At 38.7% G+C, this 23,012-nt stretch overlaps 3 protein-coding genes across 4 annotated transcripts; 1 reads left to right on the plus strand and 2 right to left on the minus strand.

The window, feature by feature from the left end:
• Positions 1-741: 741 nt before the first annotated feature.
• On the plus strand, positions 742-11,572 carry LOC120283380. Of its 2 annotated transcripts, none has more exons than XM_039290049.1 (8): positions 742-1,024; positions 7,683-7,830; positions 7,915-8,065; positions 8,145-8,270; positions 8,347-8,427; positions 9,797-9,989; positions 10,086-10,350; positions 10,983-11,572. In XM_039290049.1, the coding sequence occupies exons 1-8, from the start codon at positions 827-829 to the stop codon at positions 11,192-11,194; spliced, it is 1,374 nt and encodes a 457-aa protein (XP_039145983.1). In that variant the 5' UTR covers positions 742-826; the 3' UTR covers positions 11,195-11,572. The 2 variants fall into 2 exon arrangements, with proteins under 2 accessions (XP_039145983.1, XP_039145984.1); XM_039290050.1 differs by having other exon boundaries at positions 10,986-11,572.
• Positions 11,573-11,819: 247 nt separating this feature from the next.
• LOC120249995 (cyclin-dependent kinase B1-1) lies at positions 11,820-14,761 on the minus strand. Its single transcript, XM_039258718.1, has 8 exons — positions 14,469-14,761; positions 14,238-14,382; positions 13,845-13,906; positions 13,627-13,738; positions 13,463-13,556; positions 12,855-12,924; positions 12,405-12,543; positions 11,820-12,185 (listed from the first exon to the last, which is right to left on the minus strand). Exons 1-8 carry the CDS (start codon positions 14,663-14,665, stop codon positions 12,093-12,095), a joined length of 912 nt encoding a protein of 303 aa, XP_039114652.1. The 5' UTR covers positions 14,666-14,761; the 3' UTR covers positions 11,820-12,092.
• Positions 14,762-16,056: 1,295 nt separating this feature from the next.
• LOC120283477 lies at positions 16,057-19,408 on the minus strand. The gene is made up of 4 exons (XM_039290171.1): positions 18,228-19,408; positions 17,181-17,399; positions 16,989-17,080; positions 16,057-16,908 (listed from the first exon to the last, which is right to left on the minus strand). Exons 1-4 carry the CDS (start codon positions 19,314-19,316, stop codon positions 16,173-16,175), a joined length of 2,136 nt encoding a protein of 711 aa, XP_039146105.1. The 5' UTR covers positions 19,317-19,408; the 3' UTR covers positions 16,057-16,172.
• Between the last annotated feature and the right edge of the window lie 3,604 nt (positions 19,409-23,012).

Here is a 23,012-nt window from a genome sequence, read left to right on the forward strand (position 1 = left end):
TATAAATTAAATTAAAAATAATTTCAATAAAAAAAGTTAATTATAACAATTATTTCTTTTGCATAAGAACAACAATGTAATAAAAAAATCAAAACAATTAAAAACATCTTGTAAAACATGGTATATATAAGGGCATATTAGTCATTTTCATATTAAAGTTGCTCAATCCCCCTACAATCCCCTCAATTATGTGGTGAGTGAGACTCACTCACATGGGTGAGTCTCACTCCCTCCATAATCCTCCCTCACTCCCATTGTTGTATACCCAAACAAGGGGTTGTATCCAATCCTCCCTCACTCCCACTCCAATCTTGACATCCAAACACCCCCTAACTATCAACCGATGCTGAATCCTGGGCATGCTATGTGACTTGAAGTGTGGACATTGTTGTTTCACAAAAGCATGCAACAATGAAAATGTATAGGACTCATTTTTCTTAAATTAATTGTTATATAAGATCAATATTATGTTAATTAGATGAATATGAAATTGGTTTAAAATTATAGGCCAAAATTTGAAGAACACTGGGCAAAATTAAAAGCCCCCAAATATTCCAATGTCAATGGTCCATTATCTCCTGGCTACCTAAATGCTGAAGTTTGGGTGCTCATTTGTAATTTTGGCAAAGTTTGAGGGCATTTGAAACCGCCGAACCGCGCCTCTCTGTGAAATTTGAACCAAATCCCTTGCTTACTCATGTCTTTTTCTCTCTTTAGTCCCTGACTAAATTCAAAATTTTTTTTTTAAAATCCCCTAGATCACCTCCTCCTCCAAAACCCTCTTAGCGCTTGATCGCAGGGTTTCGTTTCGGATCCATTCCCTTTCATGGATGGGAGGCGGATCACGGTCACGGTGAGTCCTCGGCCGTGCTCTGGGAGGAGGATTGTCGCGAGGAAGCGCCCGCGGCCCGATGGGTTTGTCAACACCGTCAAGAAGCTGCAGCGGCGGGAAATTAGCTCTCGCTGTGATCGCTCTTTCAGCATGGCTGATTCGCAGGAAAGATTTAGGAACATACAGTTGCAGGTCGGTTTGATTGGTATCTCCTCTTTCTTCTTTCTGTTTCTTTTTTATTCTTTCAAATAGGAATTTTTAGGAAGTAAGCATCTTTGTTTGGTTCGGGAATCAAAAGTTTGGGGGATTTTTCTGATGTGTCGTGACATTGCAATGCTGAGTTATTGATGTTTCCTTTGCTAGCGAATCCATGAGTGAAAAAAACTGGTATTTGATGGAGTTTAGCATAGAGCAAGTTGCAAATTTTGTGCTTTGGGGAAGAAAGAGATGTACTTTTGTGATATCTTCGTTTTTACAAATAATCATAAGATTTTAAAAAAAAAATAATGTATCTGAGACCATGCCCTTTTTACCTAACCATTTCATGGTTATGACATGCTATAGTGACGAGAGATTGGAATCATCTGATTTGATCCCATAAATATAGGTGGGAAGTGTTGGGGAGAAACGGGACCAGAGTCACCAAACAGATTTTTTTACAATACTATAGCAGTGAACACGGGCTCCTGGGTAACTCTTAGCCTTTCCTCAATTTCTGATGTACGACAGCACTAACACTTTAGAATATGTATTGTAGCACCGGCACCGTAGTATAGCCATTTAGTACACCGCAAGATATTCCGAAACTGAAATTTGCACAGCCTTGTACTTGGCCTAAAACATGCCCGTGTAACTCGTAGCACCTGAAGAAAATTCAAAAGTTGTAATCTACACGACCAGAAACACGGTTATTATAGTAGCTGTGTTCTTTTATAAATTTTCAAGATCTTCAATTTTTCTCTTTGAGTACAAATTTGGGATCTATTTAACACAATAACAAGAAAGAAAGACTCGCGATTTAGTGTTGAAAACCCCTTCAATCTAGAGGTGAAAAACTATGGGATCCTAGCTCACCCTTTTTCTTTTTTTTCAACTTGGCTTTTCCTCTGGTGGATTCTCACCCCACTCACTTCTCTCTTCTTCTCTCTCATTTCTTCCCTGTTGACATAGTTTCATTTTTTTAATTAATTTGGACCTTAGAACTCAACATCCAACCCACCAAATGGGTTGAACTTAGCAATTCTCCCATCAGCACCATTTGGGGTTCAACCAACCCTGCTTTTCCCCGACATGCTTCAAGCTTCTCTTTAGGTAATGCCTTGTTGAACATATCGGACCCATTCTCACTAGTGTGTATCTTCTCCAACTATAACTCTTTACCTTCAAAAACATTTCGAATCTAATGATATCTAACGTTAATATGCTTGGACTTCGAATAAAATGTTGAATTCTTGTTAAGATGGATGGCGCTCTAACTGTCACAATAGACAATGCACTTCTCCTGTTGCATACCTAGTTCTTCAAGAAACTTCTTCATCCACAATGCCTCCTTGCAACCTCAGTAATTGCAATATATTCAGCTTCTATGGTAAATAATGCAACACACTTCTGCCAAGAAACAACTCCCCTTGCAAAAGTCATCATGAACCCTGAAACTGATTTTCTAGAGTCCACATCGCCTGCCATATCCAAATCTGTATACCAATCCAAAATGGGCTCACCTTTACCTAAGCACAAACATATCCGGGAAGTACCTCTCAGATACCTTAGTACCCACTTCACTCCAGACCAGTGCTCCTTTCGGAGATTTGAGAGAAATCTGCTCACTACTCCAACATTATGAGCGATATCTGGTCTTGTACACACTATAGCATACATCAAACTACCAACTGCGGATGCATATGGAACTCGGCTCATTTCCTCATTCTCTTTGTCACTTGAGGAACATCGACTTGAACCGAGTTTGAAATGACCTGCAAGTGGAGAACAAACAACCTTGGCATTATCCATGTTGAACCTCTTAAGAACCTTCTCAATGTAGGTTTCTTGAGACAACCGTAATTTTCCATTCATCATGTCATGGGAGATTGTCATACCAAGTATTTGTTTTGTTGTGCCTAAGTCCTTCATAGCAAAGGACTTCCTTAACAGTCTCTTCAGCTCTTTAATCTTCCTTGCATCATGGCCAACAATCAGCATGTCATCAACATAGATCAGAAGAATAATGAAGTCATCATTTAAGTGCTTCTTCACAAACATACAATGATCAACATATGTTCTAGTGTACCTTTGAGTCATCATAAAGGAGTCAAACTTCTTGTACCACTGTCTTGTGGCTTATTTAAGTTAATACAGACTCTTTCTTAATTTGCACACTTGATTATCTTTGCCCTTAACTTTGAACCCTTATGGTTGCTCCATATATATTTTCTTCTCTAAATTACCATGAAGGAATACTATTTTTACATCAAGTTGTTCCACCTCTAGGTTTAGGCTACCAGCTAAACCAAGCACAAATTTGATAGATGATATCTTCACAACTAGAGAAAATATTTCTTCAAAGTCAATACCTTTCTTCTGATTGAACCCCTTCACAATCAACCTTGCCTTGTACTTTGGTTGTATGCTATTACTTTCAATCTTCAACTTGTATACACACTTGTTTTTAGTGTCTTCTTGTCGTTAGACAACTTCACCAAATCATAGATGTGGTTCTCACACAGGAACTCATTTTCTCTTGTATGGCTCTAAACTAATCCTGCTTATTCTCATGTTGCATAGCTTCCTCATATGTTTTTGGCTTTCCCCATCACTGAGCATAACATACTTATTAATATTATATCTACTAGAGGGATGACAGTCTCTAGTAGATCTTCTCACTTGGGTCTCAACAAGTGGTACTATTGGTGATTGTTCTAGTTCTTCAACTGGTTCTGCATCATCAGTTGGAGGAGGTTCAACATCACCTGTGTTATCACCATCTTCTTAGGTAGTTCCTTTTTAACTGAACTCTGTACAGGCGGGGGAACTGGATCTGAACTGACAGGAATTTCAACTCTTCTCATCAAAGTCAGTCATCTGTCTTCTAGAAACACATCTCTGCTCCTGACAACCTTCTTGTTTACTGGATCCCACAGTATTTACCTAAACTCCTCATGACTATAACCCAAGAAATTGCACAACTTCGCTTTATCATCAATCTTGGACCTCTCATCTTTGAGAATTTGAACAAATGCCCTGCAGCCAAATACTCTCAAATGAGTATAAGAAACTTCTTTCTTAGTCCACACTCTGTTCGACACACCACCATCTAAAGCTGCTGCTGGAGAAAGATTCATCATATCCACTGTAGTTCTCATAGCTTTCCCCCAAAAAGAGTTAGGAAGATTTGCATGAGAGAGCATGCATCTGATCCTCTCTTCAATTGTTCTGTTCATTCTCTCTGCTACACTATTGAGTTGAAGTGTCTTGGCTGGAGTCTTATTAAGCCTGATTCCATGAAGTTTACAGTACTACTCAAACGACCATTTATACTCACCACCATTATCTGCTTTCACTACCTTCAAATGTTTTACTGTTTCCCTTTCAACCTTAACATGGAAATCCCTGAAGGCATCAAGCATTTGATTTTTGGTCTTCAGTACAGTTGCCCAAACCTTCCTTGAATGATCATCGATGAAGGTCACAAAATAGTGTTCACCCCCAAGTGTTTTATCTTGCATAGAATAGACATCAGTATGAATCAAATCAAGAATATTTGATTTTCTGGAATGGGGGTGAGAATGAAATGCTACTCTATGTGTTTTTTCTGCTAAGCAGTCCACATGTTTTGAGAGACGCACCTTGCAAGTTCGGTAGAAGATTTTTCTTAGAGAGAAGTTGTAGTCCTTTCTCACTAATGTGGTTAAGTCTTTTGTGCCATAGCTTAATGCTTGCATTACATAGAGTGTGTTCATTTTTCTTCCTCTAGCAACCAGTAGGGAATCTTTGATGAGCTTGCACTTGCTTTTACCAAACCAACTAACAAACTCCATCATCAAGCTTGCCTGTGAATATTAAATTAGGCGTATGTCTGGAACATGCCTAACTTCCTTAAGAAATAGCTTGAGCCCCTGACTGGTCTCTAAATAAATGTCTCCAATACCCACTATCTTCGATGCACCACTATTCCCATTTTTACCACTCTAAAGTCACCACAGGAGGATGTAGTAAAGAGGTCACTATGAGAGGTAACATGAAATGAGACTCGAGTCAAGCACCCAATCACTTTCTTGACTCACCAAACTAGCAACTATCATCACAGATGACAATAATGTCACCCTCTGCGGCTAGTGTATTAGTCTCCTTCTCTTTATTGCCAACACTCTACTCTCTTTTAGGGAGCCTATACTCTTTTTTCATGTGGCCCATTTTGTTACAATGCACTTGATGTTTTTCTTGCTCATCGACTTGCCTCTGGACGTATCTTTGTAGCCATGACCTTGAGGATACATGCTCTTGCTCCTATCACGATCTTCTCGCTTTTTCGAAACAAGAACCCCAGAGGAAGTTTCACCTTTTTCCTTTCTTCTAGCCTCTTCACTCAATAGGCTTTTCTTAATCATTTCTATGGTTAGCTTTTCACCTAGTGCTGAAGTGCTCAAAGATACCACCGTAGTTTCCCAACTATCTGGTAAGGAACTTAGGAGTAGCAATGCTTGCAACTCATCATCAAGAGTCATGTTTATGGAAGTCAATTGGTTTACTAAGCCTTGGAGGTCACTAGTATGCTCAGTCATACTTCTTCCATCTCTATACTTAAAGTTTACTAGCCTTATAATGATTGAAGCCTTGTTCCTAGAAGTGTTCTTTTTATACATGTCCTCTAACTTTTTCCAAAGTTCATCGGTCTTCACTTCTTCAGAAATGTGATGAAAAATGTTTACATCTACCCATTGCCGAATTATTGCGGTAAGTTTTAGGTATAAAATTTCCCATTCATCATCACTCACGTTCTTCGGTTTTTCTTTGCCCATCACCGGCAAGTACAAGTCCTTTACAATAAATAAATCTTGCATCTTGCGCTTCCAAATCGAATAATTCGATTGGGCTAGCTTTATCATCCCATATGAAGCTTGTTTGGCCATCTCAACTTACAACAGACAATCCTTTTCCAACCTGAAAGCTCTGATACCACTCTATTGGGAAGAAACGGGACGATCAGAGTCACCAAATGGGTTTTCTCTCAGCCTTTTCTCAGTTGCAGATGTACTATCGCACTAACCCGTGGAATATGCACTGTAGTACAGGCACTATAGTATACCGCAAGATACCCTGAAACTGAAATTTGCACGGCCTTGTACACGGTCTAAAACATGGTCGTGTAACTCTCGGGTTCACCCATACTGTATTACTGTTACCGTAGTAGGTGAAGAAAATTCAGAAGTTGTAATCTACACGGACAGATTACTGTAGCGGTCATTTTTTCCCCCTATGAATTTTCAAGATCTTCAATCTTTCCCTCTTTGAGTACAAATTTGGGATCTATTCAACACAATAACAACATCAAACAATAACAAGCAAGAAAGACTCGCGATTTAGCGTGGAAAACTCATTCAATCTAGGTGTGAAAAACCACACGACCCTGAGGACACTTAAAATCCTTTCCATTGTGTCAACAAAGGATTACAATGTTTTTTTCTAGATTAAACTAGAGGTACACATGCCCAATGGCGACAACAATCACCAAGAGAGGTTTAGTAAGACAAACATCATCATCATCATAGATGGATAACACACACCAAGTAGGGATCAAAAGAAAGATCAAACTTATCAATAGGAAGAGCTTCTTGCAAGGATTCTCCACCCAAAATTTGAGTGAGATCTGAAGCCAGATCACCGTCCGATCGTCTTGCCCTAGCTCACCCTCTTTCTTTTCTTCTACTTGGTTTCTTCTTTGATGGATTCTCACCCCACTCACTTCTCTCTTTTTCTCTCTCATTTCTTCCCTGTTGACATAGTTTCATTTTTTTTTTTTAAATGACTTGTGCCTTGAAGCCCAACATTCAACCCACCAAATGGGCTAGACTCAACAGGTAGCAAGGAAAGGATACATGAAAAATGAGGGACAATTCCTGAAGAAATCCACTGTAAATGACTTCTTCCCATGTATTCTTGGAGAGAGAAATTGACCTACAAGTACACTTCTGTTGGGCAATAGTTCCTTGTCATTTCCCTAGAGTGCAGATTTTTTCCTATTTTGTCTCAGATCCTTCCCTCTTTTATCTTGGAGTTTATAAAATTTTGGACCCTAAAACATTTAAGCTTCTATTCTGGATCTCCTTTGAAGTAAGTGTGCTTGTTGACTAGGCCTTAAATATGAGGGGAACGGTGTGAAGTTGTAAACTTATATGCCACCTTCAAATATCTATCCTAAGTTGCATAGAGAATTCCCTTAATGCTGGCCATTGCTTTGATTGTAGATTCTTGATTTCATTGTTTGAAGCATATTAATTCCTCACTTAAATGACATAAGAGGCCAAGACTTTTTTGTTATTAACTCATTGCCTTGCTGTTACATCTATCTGATGTGCTGATGACTGAAGTTATGACAAATGGTTTCAATTTTTGAAATTATTAGAAATACAGAATGTCAGGAAATCTTCATTTTTAGCCTTAACTAACTTTGACTTTAGAGTACTTTGGGAGTGGAGTGGTAGGGTGCCTATGAGTTAGTTATGAGACTCACCAGTGCAGTGAGGGCCCTTTGCATTTTTCATTCTACTTTGTTACTGGTGGATTTTTCACGTTATGGCTTACTTGGCTTAATTTAACTTTTTGTCTGTTGTTCTTATTTAAAACTTTCTTTCAGGAAGCTTATGACACTTACGATCCTAAGCAGCAGTCATTCTCACGGCTGCCTTGCCTATGTAAAAGGTCAAAAGTTACAGAGATTGTGGCTGCTCATGATATTGTTTTTGCTTTGACACAATCTGGTGTTTGTGCTGCATTCAGTAGAGGTTGGCATAATTGTTCATTGTTCTCTTTATGGTCAATTTACCATTTAATTTGAATTTTTAATATGCATTCTAAATTTTTGACAGAGACAAACCAGAGGATTTGCTTCTTGAATGGGGCTCCAGATGAAGTAATTCGTAGTTTGTTTTATAACAAGAACAACGATTCACTTATCACTGTCTCAGTATATGCTTCTGACAACTTCCGCTCTTTGAAGTGTAGAACAACAAGAATTGAGTATGATTTTGTTTGAGTATTATAATATATATGATTTAACATGTGTTTCTTTTGATATTATTGTTTTTCTTTTTTGCAGGTACATTAAACGAGGAAAACCAGATGCTGGTTTTGCTCTTTTTGAGTCAGAATCATTAAAGTGGCCTGGTTTTGTAGAATTTGATGATGTAAATGGAAAGGTTCTTACATACTCTGCTGCAGATAGGTATATTGATTCAATTCTGTCAAGAATCTTGGTGCTTTGATTATGTACTTGTTTTTTGATATTCTATATTTATCAGCATATACAAGGTGTTTGACTTAAAGAACTATGACTTGCTGTATTCTCTATCAGATAAACATATCCAAGAGATTAAAATCAGGTTAGTAATGATGTCTTATTCCTTCTTGCCTTAATGTTCAGTTGAGCCTCATAACTCGAGTGCACCTATTCATGTTTTTGGTTTAATGTACCTGCTTTATAAGTGATTATGAAGCTCTGTGCTATGTTTTCAGTGAAGTTAACTTTCTAAAGCTGTAATTATCCTTTGTCTCATGCTGACATTCCTTAAGCTTTCCATCCTAGGCATGTCTTGTCATCCTAAGGAAATAAAGCGAAAATAAAATACATGAAAATCTTGTTTAGTTCCATGAAGATGGCTGGTGTCATCTGGAGTCTAACTGAATTAGTGTCCTCTAGGCAAGGAACTCTGAGAACTGCCTTTTGCCTCATCAATGATTTGAACCTCCTCAACTTTTGCCTACTTTTACCTCTCCTTTGTCCTGTCATTGGCTTCAATATCAGTTTACTATGCTGAGGGACTAAAATTAGTAAAAGTAATTATGTAGAGATGGGGGATATCATGGGCTGAAAACTTCTAAATCAGGGAGCATATTAGCTCTGGCATCTTTCATAGGTAAGGAAAGTTGAGGTTGATTTTGGGTCTGATGTCAAATTTGTATAATTTTTGAATTGAGATATTTGTACTGTCATCTAATAGATGATCAAGTGCATCAACATTATCAAAGTTTAATTTAACAAAGAAAAAAATTTGGAGAATCGCTTTCGAGCTTATAAACTTCAATCATGGATGTGGCATGCTTTACCTCCATGGTCTCAGAGCCTATGTGAATAAAAAAAGTAATAGTAAGCATTTGTGAATTTCCAGTCTTCCTAGGGAAAAAAGTGCACTTTGCTGATAACATCATCCTATTTGAAATTGAGCGGGCTTTCTACCCACGAAGTTTATTCTTATCAATGAGTATGTGATACTGTTCACCAAGTTAGGTTAGCAAGAACCTGATTTTAAAAAGGAGACAGAGCAATGCTTTTCCAATTAGCGCCATGAGGGAGATCTGATTTTAAAGCTTTAATCATTTGGTTAGAAAATAATTGTTTTATGTTTGAGAAAATGAGGATTGATGAGGATCATTGATGGGTGGGGAGTATCACTGGATAAAGGTCATTTACTCATTTATTTTATTTTAGTTAAGTAGGTATGGAAGGCTTGTTATATTTTGCCAGTAATAGGCTTTTTAGAAGCCTTTCCTGATAAAAGTTGTGATGACTTCATAATCCACGATCTGGATCGGCTGCTTGCGTACATAGTTATTTTAATTTTACACGGTAAAATTGCAACTTATGCACTTCTTTTTGGATCATTTTATATTCATAAATCGGTCAGAAATTCCCATATTACGAATTATTTTTATTAAATACTTAGTTGCTTTGAATATGTTTGCCTTCAATAGCCCAGGTATAATGTTACTGATATTCAGAAGAGCAAGCAGTTATGTGCCTCTAAAGATCCTCTCTATAGAGGATGGCACAATTCTCAAGTCTTTCAATCATCTTCTGCATAGGAACAAAAAAGTTGACTTTATAGAACAATTCAATGAAAAGCTTCTTGTGAAACAAGAGAATGAAAATCTCCAGATTCTTGATGTAAGTACTTTGGTTCATTTGTAACAGGCTTCTTAATGCCCCTTTACAAATATGCTGCTATAACCTGCTACTATGAAATTTTGGCACTAACTGCAGGTGAGAGATTTTCAAATAACAGAAGTAAGCAAAACAGAATTTCTGACACCATCAGCATTTATCTTTCTGTATGAGAATCAACTGTTCTTGACATTTCGAAATGGAAAGGTGGCAGTGTGGAACTTCCGAGGTGAACTAGTTACCTCATTCGAGGATCACTTGCTGTGGCATCCTGATTGCAATACAAATAACATTTACATTACAAGTTTTCAGGATCTTATAATTTCTTTCTGCAAAGTGAGTTCTGAAGGTTCATCAACTGAAGGTATTACTATATCTTGTCAGAAAATTAACATGACCTTTTACAATAAAATGTTTAAGCAACTTATATATATATATATATATATCTGTTAGAGGCATGAGCAGACACAACAGTATGCTTGTCACATAATGTATGTTTGTAGCTCATGGTTTCACATGTCATGTTGAATGGCATATAGCTAAAAATTCAGTCCTCAACAACAAAGAATATGACTATAAACAAGAATGTCAAAGCAGTTTCACTAATGTGTAGTTTCACACTTAAGACTTAATTCTTTATAGTTGTAAAGTTTGATGTATTTTGACACATATTTTCATTACATATATGTATCAATGTATGAACATTTGATTCTGGACCCTAGAATATATGGTTCTTCATTTGTTCTACTATGAGATGCACAAAACAAGAGTGATTTGACTGTTATTCCTTTACAATAAGGTTTTACACCATCGATAATATTGGCTTCTTGATTCAATCAAGAATGATTACCTGACATCTTGCCCATCCTATGTTCTATTTCCCCTTAGTAAATTGAAAAGCAGGGTTCTAGGGGTTTTCCATTAATGACCTGAATGATTTACTCATATGTTCTACCAAAATGTGCTTGTGACTGATTTAATTTCACACCCTTGAAGCAGTTGGATCCATCAACATCAGCAACATCCTAACTGGAAAGTGCCTGGCAAAAATTCAGCCAAACCACTCAATCAAATGCCAACATGCTTCCGGATTCGATAGTTCAGTCACAGAAGCATTGGAGGGCATAACTGCACTTTACTATGATGAAGATCGAAATGAGATATACACTGGAAACATGCGAGGTCTTGTTCATGTCTGGTCCAACTAGTGACCTGCTTGCCTTGAGTATATGTTAGCGAGGTACATCCCTGCCTTACATCATTCTTCTTAGGTGTATCATGTGCAACAGTTGGTAGGTGCATTATGTACAACAGTGTACCATTAGAAATTCTCATAGTCCTCCCAAGGCTTTCTTGACAATTTATTCTATAAAATTTAATATTTAGTCATTTTCACTTATTTCTAATCGGGAGTAGTCTTCTTGCCAGAACTAAATCCTAATAAGCTGTTAAGAGTCAATTAATGAAATGCTTTTAGTGTGGCTTTGAAATGATTATAATTGTGGTCTTTATGTGGCCTTGACATATGTGTTTTGGTAATTGACTTTTTGTAACTTTGGTTTGTGATTATATACGCTGCATTTATAATTTGGTGGGAATGCCTCTTGTATAATTGTTTTGGTAAATTATATGTATAGTATTGTTCATAATTCACCATGAATTGTGGATTGTATACGCTATATATTATTTTTCTTTTTATTGTGAGACTTTCATTTGGGCCTGTGCACTGTGACTACGAAAATAATTCAAATGAATAAAAATCTGCGATTGGTTTAATGCAGTATTGTCTAATACTGGATTTCAGCCTTGAATTCTCAAACTTAAAACAATATAAAGCAGCAGCAAAATTAAAACAGCAATTAAATAAACCGGGCGATCACTTGATATGATCACACCTACTCGATTCAAAATGTGAAAGTGGAGACACTCTTAGCAGAAAATTTAAGTCCTTTGCTCAGGAATACAGAGTGCAAACTTAAACTTTAGCAGGAAGCCAAGCCACAAACAAGGGCATACAACATTTGCTTTGTTTGGCAACCACTCAAGATGCCACAAGTCTGCCGTCGAAATGTAACAAACATCCTTGAGTTCCAGTTCTTGAGAAGACTAAAATTGTGACTTATCCAGACTGTCAAAGTAGGGATGGTCCATGGCTGCCTTGGCAGCTATCCTGTTTGCTGGATTATATTGAAGCATTTTCTGCAATTATTCAATAATCAAATACAAAATGAAACTAATCAGTTTCTGATACTTTATTGAGAACATTTTGGTTATAGACTAATATATTGATTCTGAATATCTAAACTGGGAATTGAATGTTGAATGACGAAGGTGAAGTCATTTCAAAATATGATGGTAGGAAATGTGCCATGTTCAAGAGTTTGAAAAACCATAATTTGAAACAAAGGTTTGACATACTGATAGGAGATCAACACCGTCAGCATCTAATGAAGGAACTGCACGTGCCAAGTTCTGGGGTTTCCATTGGGGATACTCATGCCAATCTCGGAGAGAGCTGACGCCTGCCCATTGCTCCTCAGTTGGTGTTCCCAACAACCTTAAAACATTTGCATTGAACTTAAAATGAGCAAATGATGAAAGAATAAAGAAGATTAAGGAGAATGTAGAATTTTACAACTTTCTTCTCAGTTGGTATGACGTTGAGAGTAAATCTATCATGCCAATAAGTTAGCAGCATGATAAGCCAATGAAAGCATGTTATTAGAGTAGTATTATAATGTTATTAAGGCTTGTATATTTCTGTCAAAGTGCTTGTTAAAATGTCATAGTGGCATTAATATTATACTACTATTCTAAGGAGCATGACAACATAAACAACCAACTGATTGAGATAACACCAAGAAGTACCTGAAAATGTGAAGCAATTGCTGCAACTCTGAGTCACCAGGAAAAAGAGCTTGCCTTCTGACCATCTCAGCTGCATTAGCAGGCATATTAATCACAAGCAGGGGAACGAAAAATATTAGATTGGGAAAAAAAATGGCATATTAATCACAAGCTGGGAAACAAAAAAGATTAGATTGAAAAAAAAAAAAGTTTGCAGAGGAAGACCAATATAAAGCATAAGCTGGTTTTTTTGTTATTGCACATGACTACTCCAAATGAGACTTTGTAGAGCAACCAAACTGATGAACCCATTTAATAGGAGGAAAGAAAAACTAGTCTTAAACCAGAAAGCCTCAGTTAAGACACCACATCTGAAGATGAATTCAAATCTGGTGACATCTATACAAAATTTCATTATGATAACAATTGCATTACTTTAATATAAAGTGAACTGGCTTTTATTGATAACAGTAACAGTAAACAACTGGCAATGGAAAAAATAAGGCTGAAATGGTGAATGTGTCACCATAAGCTAAATCTATCATTGAATCAGACAAGAACTGGAGAAATACTTAAGCAACTGTTTATCTAAATCATGATTGATTAACAAGAAGATATAGTTAGCTCACCAAATATACACCCAACAGACCACATGTCGACTCCAGTTGAGTAGTGGGAAGTTCCCAAAAGTACTTCAGGAGCTCTATACCAGAGCGTAACAATCTGCAATGAAGATAAATCAGAAAGCATAGTCTTAATTGGCATGGAAATAATTCCACATTTTAGAGCAAACCTCGTGTGTATAGCTCTTGAGAGGAATGGTAAATGCTCTTCCAAGCCCAAGATCTGCTATCTTCAAGATGCCTTTCTCCTTGTCAACCAAGAGATTTTGAGGTTTCAAATCTCTGTCATAACCAAGAAGCATCAAACACCTCAGGCAGAGAAAAACACAAATTCCTCATTTCAATCATCTCAAAGAATAACTAACTAATGAGATCCAAGAAAAAGGACCTGTGAAGCACCCCATGGCTATGGCAGTGAGCAACCCCTTTACACAACTGATACAAGAAGCTCTGAAATCAAAATAAACGAAAATAGAGCCTTTTTGGTCACCACTATGGAAAATTACCAATGTTTTCAGGAGTCAATGATACTTAAGAAATATAGATATGCAGTAATATGAAATTTGAATTACATCTGAACCATATGTAGGGAATTGTTCTAATCCTTCAAGAAAAGAGATAAATCTACAACAAATCACTGAGTTTTATGTAAAGCATTTGCATTTGCATTTGCAACTTTTAGATGGCAAAGAGACACAAGAGACAAGTAATTCATGTGAATTATTTCCAAAAACTTGCCGTGATTCCCCCACAAAAAAATGAACAGACACCATCCTCATACCTGAATAACTTGTGACGAAAGGGGACCAGGATTGGGGCCTTTGCGGTGGTGATCAATAAACTTCTTGAGATCAGTGTCCAGATACTCAAACACAAGGTACAACACCGGCTTCCCATTCTTGTCAGCGTGCTCCACATTCAGCAGCCTATCAAAATCGAAAAAGAATCAAAATTCAAGACAAATTAGACAATAAACCAACGGAAATCAAGAAGAAGGGGTCGATTATAGTACCGGACGATGTAGATGCTATGGGAGAGCATCTGGAGGAGAGAGATCTCGCGGAGGGCAGTGGGAGGGATGCCTTCTTCGTCCATCTCGAGACGAGTCTTCTTGAGGGCTACAAGCTGGCCAGTGGCCGTGTCCTTGGCTTTGTAGACCTTGCCGTATGTCCCCTCTCCGACCTTCTCCAACTTCTCGTACTTGTCCATTGGTGATCTCCTGAAACCCTAGATCGGAGAAGAAGAAGAAGAAGAAGAAGAAGAAGAAGAAGAGAAGAGAATGGAGAGTGACGCCAGCGAGGAAATGCGTTCGGTTTTGAAATGAAGAGAAAGGAGGGAAATGGGACGGGAGCGCGTTATGTGAACAACTGGGCCCATTCTATGAAGGCCCATGATTGCGTTAAAGTGGGCCCATTCTATAACGCTTATATTATATGCCTGTTGATTTAGACCTTTAGTTATTTTCTAGAAATAGGGAAATTATTGACTGAAATGTTATTATATTTATAAAAACATAATTATTTTCTTTAAAAATTTAAAATGTGCAATAGCAAGTATGATTTTTCTAACAAATAAAAAAAAAAAAATTATTTAGCATCTCAAATAACCTCTAGTGTTAGTGTTGCTTATGGATGATTGATTCAACCTCCGGTGATTGTCTCTTAAATCACACTTTACGTTGGAATTGACATCCGCATATCAACCTTACCTTCATTCACAGTGGAAGTGTGACATACTCTCAAGGTAACTCTAACCGATACACTACCGATTCAATCCTCTTTAAAATGATAAACAATTCGATATAACGAGAATTTAATTTCTATTTATTACGGAAGCAAATCACTCCCTTCTATCGAGAGACTTTTAAGAACACTATATCACTAATTTTAAATTCCAGATCTCTTTTTCAATGATCAGCACAAATTTTCTGTCTATTCTGAGCTGTTTTTAGCCTCTTTTGAATTAACTTAATTTTCTCTATAGTGATCTCAATCAATTTTACACTTCCCAACTGTAGGAATGATAAAAATATAATAAAAGTCTCACATCGGATAAAAACTAAAAGTGTAATAGACTTATTTAGTTTAAGTGGAATCACACTAATAATCTTGAGATTTTGATACATTGACCTCCATTTGAATTATTACGGTCCAACCATTTGGTAAAGCCAACTAATACAAATCTAAAATCCAACACTAACTTCCTCTCACCTATTTTATTCCCATACACCGGTGTTAAGCCATTTTCTTCCATATAATGCTTCCCAACCTCGTTGTGTAGGTGCCTTACTCGGAGGAGAGGACACTCCTTGAGCATAAGAAAAACCGGCCTGGGATAAGCTTCCTCTTTTGGCACGCTCCTTCACCATCAGGAGTTGGTTTTCACATGAAGATTGACTTTTCCGATACGCTCCGCTGCAGTCGCCGCCGTCCCCGCCGCTCATGAACTCGCTGAGGAGCGAATCCATTCTTTGAAGTGTATCAATATATAAAAGTAATCAATCCCTCTACGCAGAATAACTATAATCCTCGAAACGTGGCATAATTATATTAGCAAGTGGCATACTTGCTCGATCACTTACTAACAATGAAAACAACCAATTTATAAAGAAACTAGTCACTAATCCAAGTAACCAACGAATCCTCAATGGAATATTACCTTGATGACATTTTACAATTGCATTAAAGACAGACAAAGGCAATGCCATCAAATCAAATCAAGCTTTTGAAAGCGAAAGTGAGTCAAATGCAGAGCCAACATGAGTAATAACAAACCCATATATCTTTCTTTTTAATCTCTCAATCACATCCTTTAATGACTCTTCTTCAGGTCCTTTTCCTACAGCGTCCAACCATTCATTAACTCGTTTCAAGTGTGAGAGCACTGCAGTAATCTGACCCTTGTCCCTGCAAGAAGACCTATCTTTTTCATCATCTGAATTCTCCGCCAGCAACCTGAAACCCACATCCAGTGATTCCTCTACAAATTTCAAGAACCAAGTCTGCATTTCATGTCTCAGTGTTTGTGCAAGATCCAATGCTTGAACAATTCCACATCCTCCAGACCACATGGGTACACTTGAGCTAGTACTAGCACTAACTGATGGTTTGCCATTGTTAGTCTTCGAAGGAACAGTGAAGGATTTCCTCTTGGATAGGCAAGTCATAGCTGGTGGAGATTCTGATTTTTCTAAACTCTTCCTTCTGTCACCAGTGTTGAGTAGAGAGAGAACTCCGAGATCAGTAGTTAATGCAGCCTCAACCCAGAGCAAGACTGATTTGCGTCTTTCTCTGGAGAAAGTGTTATCGGACGTTACACCATTGGTGCGGCTAGCTATGAGAGATTCAATGTTGGTGTTGCACTTGAGAACATCATCATGGATGGACAGGAATCGGCTAATTGTCGGTAAAGGGTTTGCAGACTTTGATGATGAACATAAATCGGCAAACATGCTGCATTTTGATCAAATTAAGAATGAAATTTCTTGGGAGAGATAGCTGGGATTTGTTTTGAGTGAGAGTAGAGTACTCACCTTAGATTCCTTATAATAGATTCCGTAGCCAATGCCTCTTCCAGAGCCTCAGCCGCAGCTTTAGAAGCAATGCTTCTTGACTGAACAACCTCCTGTTTAAGGTTTAGGAACAAGATAGAATAAGAAAATTCTCTCATAATAATACTAGCACATAAACTTTTCAATGATGAAGATATTGAAGAAGCATGTTACCTTTCCAAGCCTAGCAAGATTATCAGAGAGTGCGTCAATTGGGATGCTGCCGTCTGTCCATTTCTTGTCATGAATAACAAAATTTGGAGCTGCCCGGTGTAACTTATCTGGCATTGAAGGACAATCTATCTTGTTACTAGGTCTTGGCTTCTCATTTGATGTCTCGTCACCATTGGAATTTTCCCCACCCACATCACTTAATCTACGTGATATAGCAGCCTAATATAGGATATAATGTCAGTTTCCATGTGAACAGCCAGATCAAGTTTATCAGACAACTCCATCCCAAATGAAGTTTTTCTGACTTGTGATCATTGATTAGTTGCAAAAGATTTTAATCTAATGTTAATGAATTGTGATATAAGAGAAACCTCGGGTGCAGGTGCTTAAAATGTCAAGCTATCAACCTCCCATTAATTTCTAGAAAAAGAAATCAATGCATGACTTTTGAACGATTCATGCATTCAAAATACAGTTAAAATGAAATTTTCAGCGACTACTAAAATTGAAAGTTTTGCTGACCTAAATAAAATCATTGACAAGTTGCAAACATTTTGCCTCCCATGTAGATGAAACATATAACTACAACTTCTACAACAAGGATAAGAAACATCATAAAAAATAATCAGGTTAACATCTAAATCAAGCCTATGGAGTGATGCATCATGCATGGTTCATTCCTTAACTCAGACAAATCCCCACATAGCCAGATAACTCAAAAGATTATTGCAGTGCCAGCAAGATAAGACCGAGAAACCAGTTAAAACATATCGTAACAGTTGATGGAGCAGCATGCCATTCATATACACTGGCCTACCAACATGATTAACATAAATGTCAAAAAACAATTTCACACTTATGCACTAAATTCGAACTTCCAAAGAAATGACACATGATAACATCTCGCATTGGTTTCTTATGAAAATTTAGCCAATGTTCATGCAACACAGTCACTCAGGATGCTTGTCATTGCCAAATTAGAGCATGAAGCTAAGAAAACAAATTGATTGCGGCACTAAGCTAAATGGAGGTAGTAATTGGTAATACCTGCGTTCTTATAATTGCTCGATTATCTACTTTGCTCTTAGAACTAGTCTTCTCCTTCGTCTCTGAAGATTCAGTGGACTTAGATGATTGGTCTTCCCAACTCTTTCTGGTAGCCCTCATCGAACCTACTAAAGCATCGGAAACTTTTGAGATCCCTGCAACCACAGTCACCATCTTCTTCTTTGAATCCCCTAGTGCAGGTGACACTTTCAAACCTCCTGACAACCTTCTTCCTGGGGACATGGAACTTCTCCGCCCTGCTGGTGATGCCGCCCCCTTCCGCCCGACAGGTGATGGCTGGCGGAACCTTGATGGGACGATGATGGCTGGTTCCTTTGCCACTCTTCTATTCTCTTCTTTGGCCGCGACCAAACTCGGCACCTCGCACTTGGAAGGCACCGGTGACGAAGACCTTGAACCGGCCCTTCCAAGCGCAGGGGAGGACGGTCTTGAATTCGCCTTCGCCGCGCTGGGGGCAGGGGAAGGATTGCGGTGCTCCGCTTCGGCTCCGCTCTTCCTCGTTGATTTAGCCGCCGCTGGAGATGAGAAACGACGTTTAGAGGCGGCAGTGCCGGAGACTGGCGGCATGACTGTGACGTTCTCCCTCGCGGCGAAGACAGTCCTAGTTGCGGGCTTTTCATCGAATGGAGCAGGGGCTGGGGGAGCGGAATCAGGAGCCGGTTGGATGAGGAAGCCATCTGGTCGTGAAGGATCAGAGAGAGCGAGAAGCGGTTCCGGACGGCCGGCGAAGGGGAGAGGTCGGCCTGGAGGAATGATACGAACACCAGAGGCTCGGGGAACAGGGTGTGCGGGGTAGAGCCGAGCGACGTGGACAAGCTGGCCTAGCTGGGAACGGGAGGAGAGGATCGCATCGGCGTCGGGATCGGAAAGGGAGACGTAGGTGGAGTTAAGGGAATCGGAGAGCTGAAGGTAGAATCCTCTTGCTGGCCAGAGATCATCGGCGCCTCCGGGGACGGGGACAATGCCGATCACCTGGAGGACTGAAGAACGGTGCTCGCCGGTGATCTTGGAGTCGGAGTTCATGGACTGGAGGAGCTTGAGGAGCACGCCTGGCGTGAGGGTCGCCATTGGGGAACGGGAAGAAGGAGGAATGAAGAATGAGAGAGAGAGAAGAAGGGGATTTGAGAGGCGGAGGAGCCGTTAGGTGTCCGTTGAGGATTGAGTTTTTTGAATTTCAAATGCCGCGCCATCTGGTTCAACGGCTGGCGCGTCAAGGACCTTTATTAGGTACCTTCATTTCACATGAACAAATTTACTTATTTATTTTTAATTTGAAAGGAAGCAATTTATTTTTTTTTTTATTTTATTTTAGGGAAAATTACTGTTCATCTATAGTAATTTTCAAAACTTCCCAAAAACCCCCTCCTACTTTTACACACCCCGGACAGCCTTTCCGTTAGTGTTTAACTTCCCTTTTACCCCCTACCGTTCACTTCAAATGGGTCCATGTTGTGAAATCCCATTTTTGGCCTTGAAAATGGTGGGAAAAGAAAGCGCCAAATAACATCATGTTCAACCTTTTGAAGGGCTTTCTGCTTGGTTTCTGATAGACAATACCAAGGAGTTGCATTACATCTTGTTGTTCTCCTCATTATCATACCCGAAATATATAAATCGGTTTCTCAAACAGAAAATGAAATTGATTTCCATCGGATTGGTCAAGTGCACTTCATCTTCAAATGAGTTGTAGTCGATTTTATTGTCGAGGCACAGAGATGTGCCATTGTCGCCTTCTCGCTTTATGGTTGTAAAGTTGTATTACTGACGAGAAGAACTATTGTTTAAATAATGTTTAACTATTTGCTATTATCCGCTTTAAATATATTACTAATATGTTTAATAATTATCATATCCGCTTTAATACTTGCCATCTCCGCTTTAACATTATCTTTACATGTATAACTATTAATATTAACGTGTAAATTATCAAAGTCTCTGCAGAAACGGAGATCTTTTTCGCTTTGATCCGAATTGTTGGCAAAGTGGCACGGCAGTGGCAGAGGTTATGAGATCCCGTGCATAAGAATTAATGACGGCATTAATTCTTATGCACTGTAACTATAAATATCCCGAACACCCGCTCGCTCTCATCACCAATGTCGACCACTCGTGCGCTTTAACTTTTTTTCTCGGATACGAAGAGTCACCGCCTGCGGAATTCACACCATAAATAACTGTGAAGAACCCTCCCCATGGACAACCACTCCCTCGTCGTCCTCATCATCATCCTCCTCCTCCTCCTCCTCGTCCTCCTCTTCCCATGGACAACCACTCTATCTGAAAGGATGTTTCGTGAACCTTCTTCCTTATCTTGAGAATCATTAGCCGCAATCACGCAACAAGTTAAACTATCTTTTTCTCGCTTAGGCGAAATGCTCTCATAATCGCCTCGAATGCGAGGATTCTTCACAGTGGACGACGGGCAAGCAATTAAGCGAGCATTTCGACTTGGGTAAGAAAAGAAAGTTTTCACGTATTTCGTGATTTTGGAGGATTCTCTAGAGGAGGGAGATCGTGAAACATCCTTTAAGACGGGGTTGATATTTATCACTGAGACTTTCTCATACTGCTTAAGAACATTACGCCGACTGTACAACTATTACGCTCGTGTTTAACTATCGGGATCTTCGCTAAGTCCCGACCACGACACATTGATTAATAGTCGCTTTTCATGAATGTGTTTGTTTAACCTTTTTAATGTTAGTACGTCAGTGCGTGTTCAAGTTGATGCGCATGTTATGCAACCGCTGTGAGCATTCGAATGTACGTACACTTTGTTTCGCTATATCGAGGGTCGAGTCGTGAGTGATCAAAGTCCGAGAGGACGTTGTAAATGTTGTAAATGTTGTAAATCTTTTATAAATAAAACGAAACAAGCTTATTTGAATGTGAACTTCGAAATTTAAACAGAGACCTAGTAAAAAAACAATGTGGGAAACAAAAAGAACGCTCATTATAAATAATAGAAAAATATGTAAATATGTTTAAACAAATGACAACGGTGTTTAAGAAAAAAAGTTACTCTTTAAACAATGACAACGGTGTAAACAATAGAAAAAGTTAAACAATACTCTAGTTACTCTTTAAACAATGACAACGGTGTTTAAGAAAAATACGTAAAAAAATGTTTAAACAGTGACCCGTGAGGTACCCATCTTCAACGCGATGTCGCTGAAAGCATTCAATTTAAACAATAACATATATTTTTAAACAGCTTAAATAACTTTATTTAAACGGTTTTACGTATTATTTACATGATATAGACTTTTATTTAAACCGGTAATCGTTATGTTAAACACTATATCTATCCCTTTAAACATAAAATACTGTACGTTTAAACAGATACTCATGTCGAGCGATGACAATATGTCTTCATCGCGACAGTGACATATATTTTTACTTTTTTGCCCTTGGGATGGAGGGAAAAATACCGCCCAATCACATCACGTCTAGTCTAACCTCTATGCAATTTTTTGTCTTCATCGCGACAGTAATATATATGTATACACTTTTTTTTGTTTGCCTATCTGACTGTTGTTTGTTGTTTACATCTTCTTCTTCTTCTTCTTCTTCTTCTTCTTCTTCTTCTTCGGCACTTTTTTGTTCTTCATTTCATTTGGTTTGTACGATTTGGTTTTCGGCCGATATATTATGGAGAGTTTTTGTGGTATTGCTAGATTCAACGGGGAGGGAAGAGTGCTAATGTTCACGGCTCAGACTACTTGGGAGTTGGTGTTAGCTGAGATTTGTGAGCGATGGGGTCTCAAGTTTCTATTGTCGTGGTTAAGTTCATCACACCGGATGGATATAAAACGGTTTCGCCCTAATAGAAAACGATGTTGACTTCCAAATGGATGTGTCACATGCACTCCATCTTCAAATGTGTTGTAGTTGATCTTGTCGTCGAGACATAAAATGTGCGATTGCCGAATCCTAATGAAAACGAGTTTTACTCGTAGTAAGTTCCTTCTCTTTTTAATTGTTCCAAATTGTCTGGGGTCATTAGTGTTTAAATATGTCCGTCACTAGTTAAAAATCTTGTACTAGTCGCTTTACGTTATTAGTTAACTCGCTTAAGTATTTAATTTAACGCTTTAAACATTGTCATTATCACTTAAACATTATATTCTCCGCTTAACATATTGATCTTTTCATTTGATCGAAGTGTTGGCGAGGAATTGATTCCGCGAGTGCTCGATTCATTCCCATGTTGACTCGACGGTGGGATGTCTTCGCTTCCTCGTCCGATCATTCGAAGTGCTTTTCGTTGGATATTGGACAACGTTTTGACGTGTCGAACATTTCGGGATGTACTTCAAATCATACAATCAAAAAGAATTTTGACTTCAAATTCATAAAGAACGAAAAACATCGGGTGACTGTGGAATGCGCTGCCGATGGTTGTCATTGGCGCCTTCATGCATCAAAAGAGTATAACAAAAATACTTTCGAGATCGAGACAATCAACCCGTCGCGCACTCTGCGGTGGTGGCGTAGGGTTGACGTCGCATCCGAAAGCGTCGATGGGTTAGCGCCACGAGTGATTCAGGCTTCGAGGACCGTCCCTGTATGCAAGGCCATCAACATTCGGAAGGACATGTTGCGGGAACATGGTGTCCACATACCATACAAGCGAGCTTGGTTGGGAAAAGAGCATGCACAGTGGTCCTCGGCCAGCGTGACATCTCCAGTATGATTGACTTTGCTTTGGTATGTGGATAAAAGTAGTTTGAGACAAATCCGGCGGCGTTGCGATCGTGGAAA

This window comes from Dioscorea cayenensis, chromosome 19, assembly GCF_009730915.1.
Source record: "Dioscorea cayenensis subsp. rotundata cultivar TDr96_F1 chromosome 19, TDr96_F1_v2_PseudoChromosome.rev07_lg8_w22 25.fasta, whole genome shotgun sequence".
NCBI lineage: Eukaryota > Viridiplantae > Streptophyta > Magnoliopsida > Dioscoreales > Dioscoreaceae > Dioscorea > Dioscorea cayenensis.